This window comes from Fukomys damarensis, unplaced genomic scaffold (genome assembly GCF_012274545.1).
Source record: "Fukomys damarensis isolate Sample0158 unplaced genomic scaffold, DMR_v1.0_HiC HiC_scaffold_12, whole genome shotgun sequence".
Classification (NCBI taxonomy): domain Eukaryota; kingdom Metazoa; phylum Chordata; class Mammalia; order Rodentia; family Bathyergidae; genus Fukomys; species Fukomys damarensis.
The window spans coordinates 54,197,395-54,198,828 of NW_022900924.1; the positions used below are offsets into that span (position 1 = coordinate 54,197,395).

Here is a 1,434-nt window from a genome sequence, read left to right on the forward strand (position 1 = left end):
GGACACGGGAGAGGGGGCAGACGGCCCTGGGGGGGGCTGAGGCAGGACAGGCCCCAACTCCTCTCTGCTGGGAGACACAACCTCTTGAGCAACCCTGCTGCACCCGTCCCCTGCAGGTTCCCAGGAGGCCAGGCCCCTGGGAGATGGCGAAATCGGCTCTTCCTTCTATGCCACCGCCTGGAGTGAGGCAATCAGGGCTGAGGACAGGGCTGGGTGGGAATAAAGGAGGCACGAGGCAGGGATGCAGCAGGGACCATGGGTGCCCGGAAGGACGGTGCCTCCTCGGGGCGACTCTCGCTGCCGCTGCCACTGCCGCTGCTGCTGCTGCTGCTGCTGCTGCAGCTGCTGGGCTCCTTACCGTCCCCCGCCGCCACCCAGGCCCTTGGCTACCAGGAGGCTGTGCGCCAGGCCGTGGCTGACTTCAACAAGCGCTCCTTGGACCCCAGCCTCTTCCGCCTCCTCAGCCTGGACTCCACACCCTCGGGGGTGAGCTCTGAACCCGGGCCTTGCTGAGCTGCACCCCAGGCCTTGCTTTGTGTTTACTGTAAGACAGGCTCTCACTAAGTCACCAGTTTGCCCAGGCTGGGCTGAAACTTGCAGTCTTCCCTCCTCAGCCTCCCGAAGCCTGGGATCACAGCCGTGCCCAAATAGGAGCCTGGTGTGTGGGGCACACCTGTGTTCCTAGAACTCAGGAGGCTGAGGCAGGAGGTTTCAAGGTCAAGACCGGTCTGGGCTACCTAGTGAGACCCTACAGGTGGAGTCAGGGGGCCTGAGCCGAGCCGCCCCACTTTCTCCCCTGACCAGGATGAGGACCCAGGTACCCCAAAGCCCGTGAGCTTCACTGTGAAGGAGACAGTGTGTCCCAAGGCGACCCAGCTGCCGCTGGAGCAGTGTGACTTCAAGGAGAACGGGGTGAGGCTGGGGGCACCGCCTGTGGCGCTGGGCATGGGGCCCTGGGGTAGGGCTGAGCTGGGGCTCCTCTCCCCAGGTGGTGAAGCGATGCACGGGGACGGTCACCCTGGGCCCGGCCAGCAGCGCCTCTGGTGTCAGCTGTGACAGGGTGAGCGGGGGACCAAGGACGGGGAGCACAGATCGCAGGGTGGGGGGATCAGCCCCGAGTTCCCAGGGTCACCCCAGAGGGTCCGGGGTCCCAGGCCTCCTGTGGTTGGGTGGGGTCCTGGCCTGGGCCCGGTGCAGCCCCACAGCGCTTTCTACCTCCCAGGCCCAGCGCGTCAGGCGAATGGTGGGGCTGCGTAAATTCTTGCGAAAAACAGGACGGAAGCTGCGCAAAACGCTACAGAAAATCGGGAATGCTTTGCAGAAGTTCCAGCCTAGGCCCCAGTTTCCCAGTAACTATCCAAATAGAGTGTGAGGGCCAGGGATGTAGCTCAGGGGCACTGTGCCTGCCTCACAAGTGCAAGGTCCTGAGTTCAA

The 1,434-nt window shown here is 64.3% G+C and overlaps 1 protein-coding gene across 1 annotated transcript; it reads left to right on the forward strand.

Moving 5' to 3' along the window:
- The first annotated feature begins 238 nt into the window (after window positions 1–238).
- Window positions 239–1,434, forward strand: LOC104862357 (cathelin). Its single transcript, XM_010624301.3, has 4 exons — window positions 239–486; window positions 805–912; window positions 989–1,060; window positions 1,223–1,434. Exons 1-4 carry the CDS (start codon window positions 256–258, stop codon window positions 1,370–1,372), a joined length of 561 nt encoding a protein of 186 aa, XP_010622603.1. The 5' UTR covers window positions 239–255; the 3' UTR covers window positions 1,373–1,434.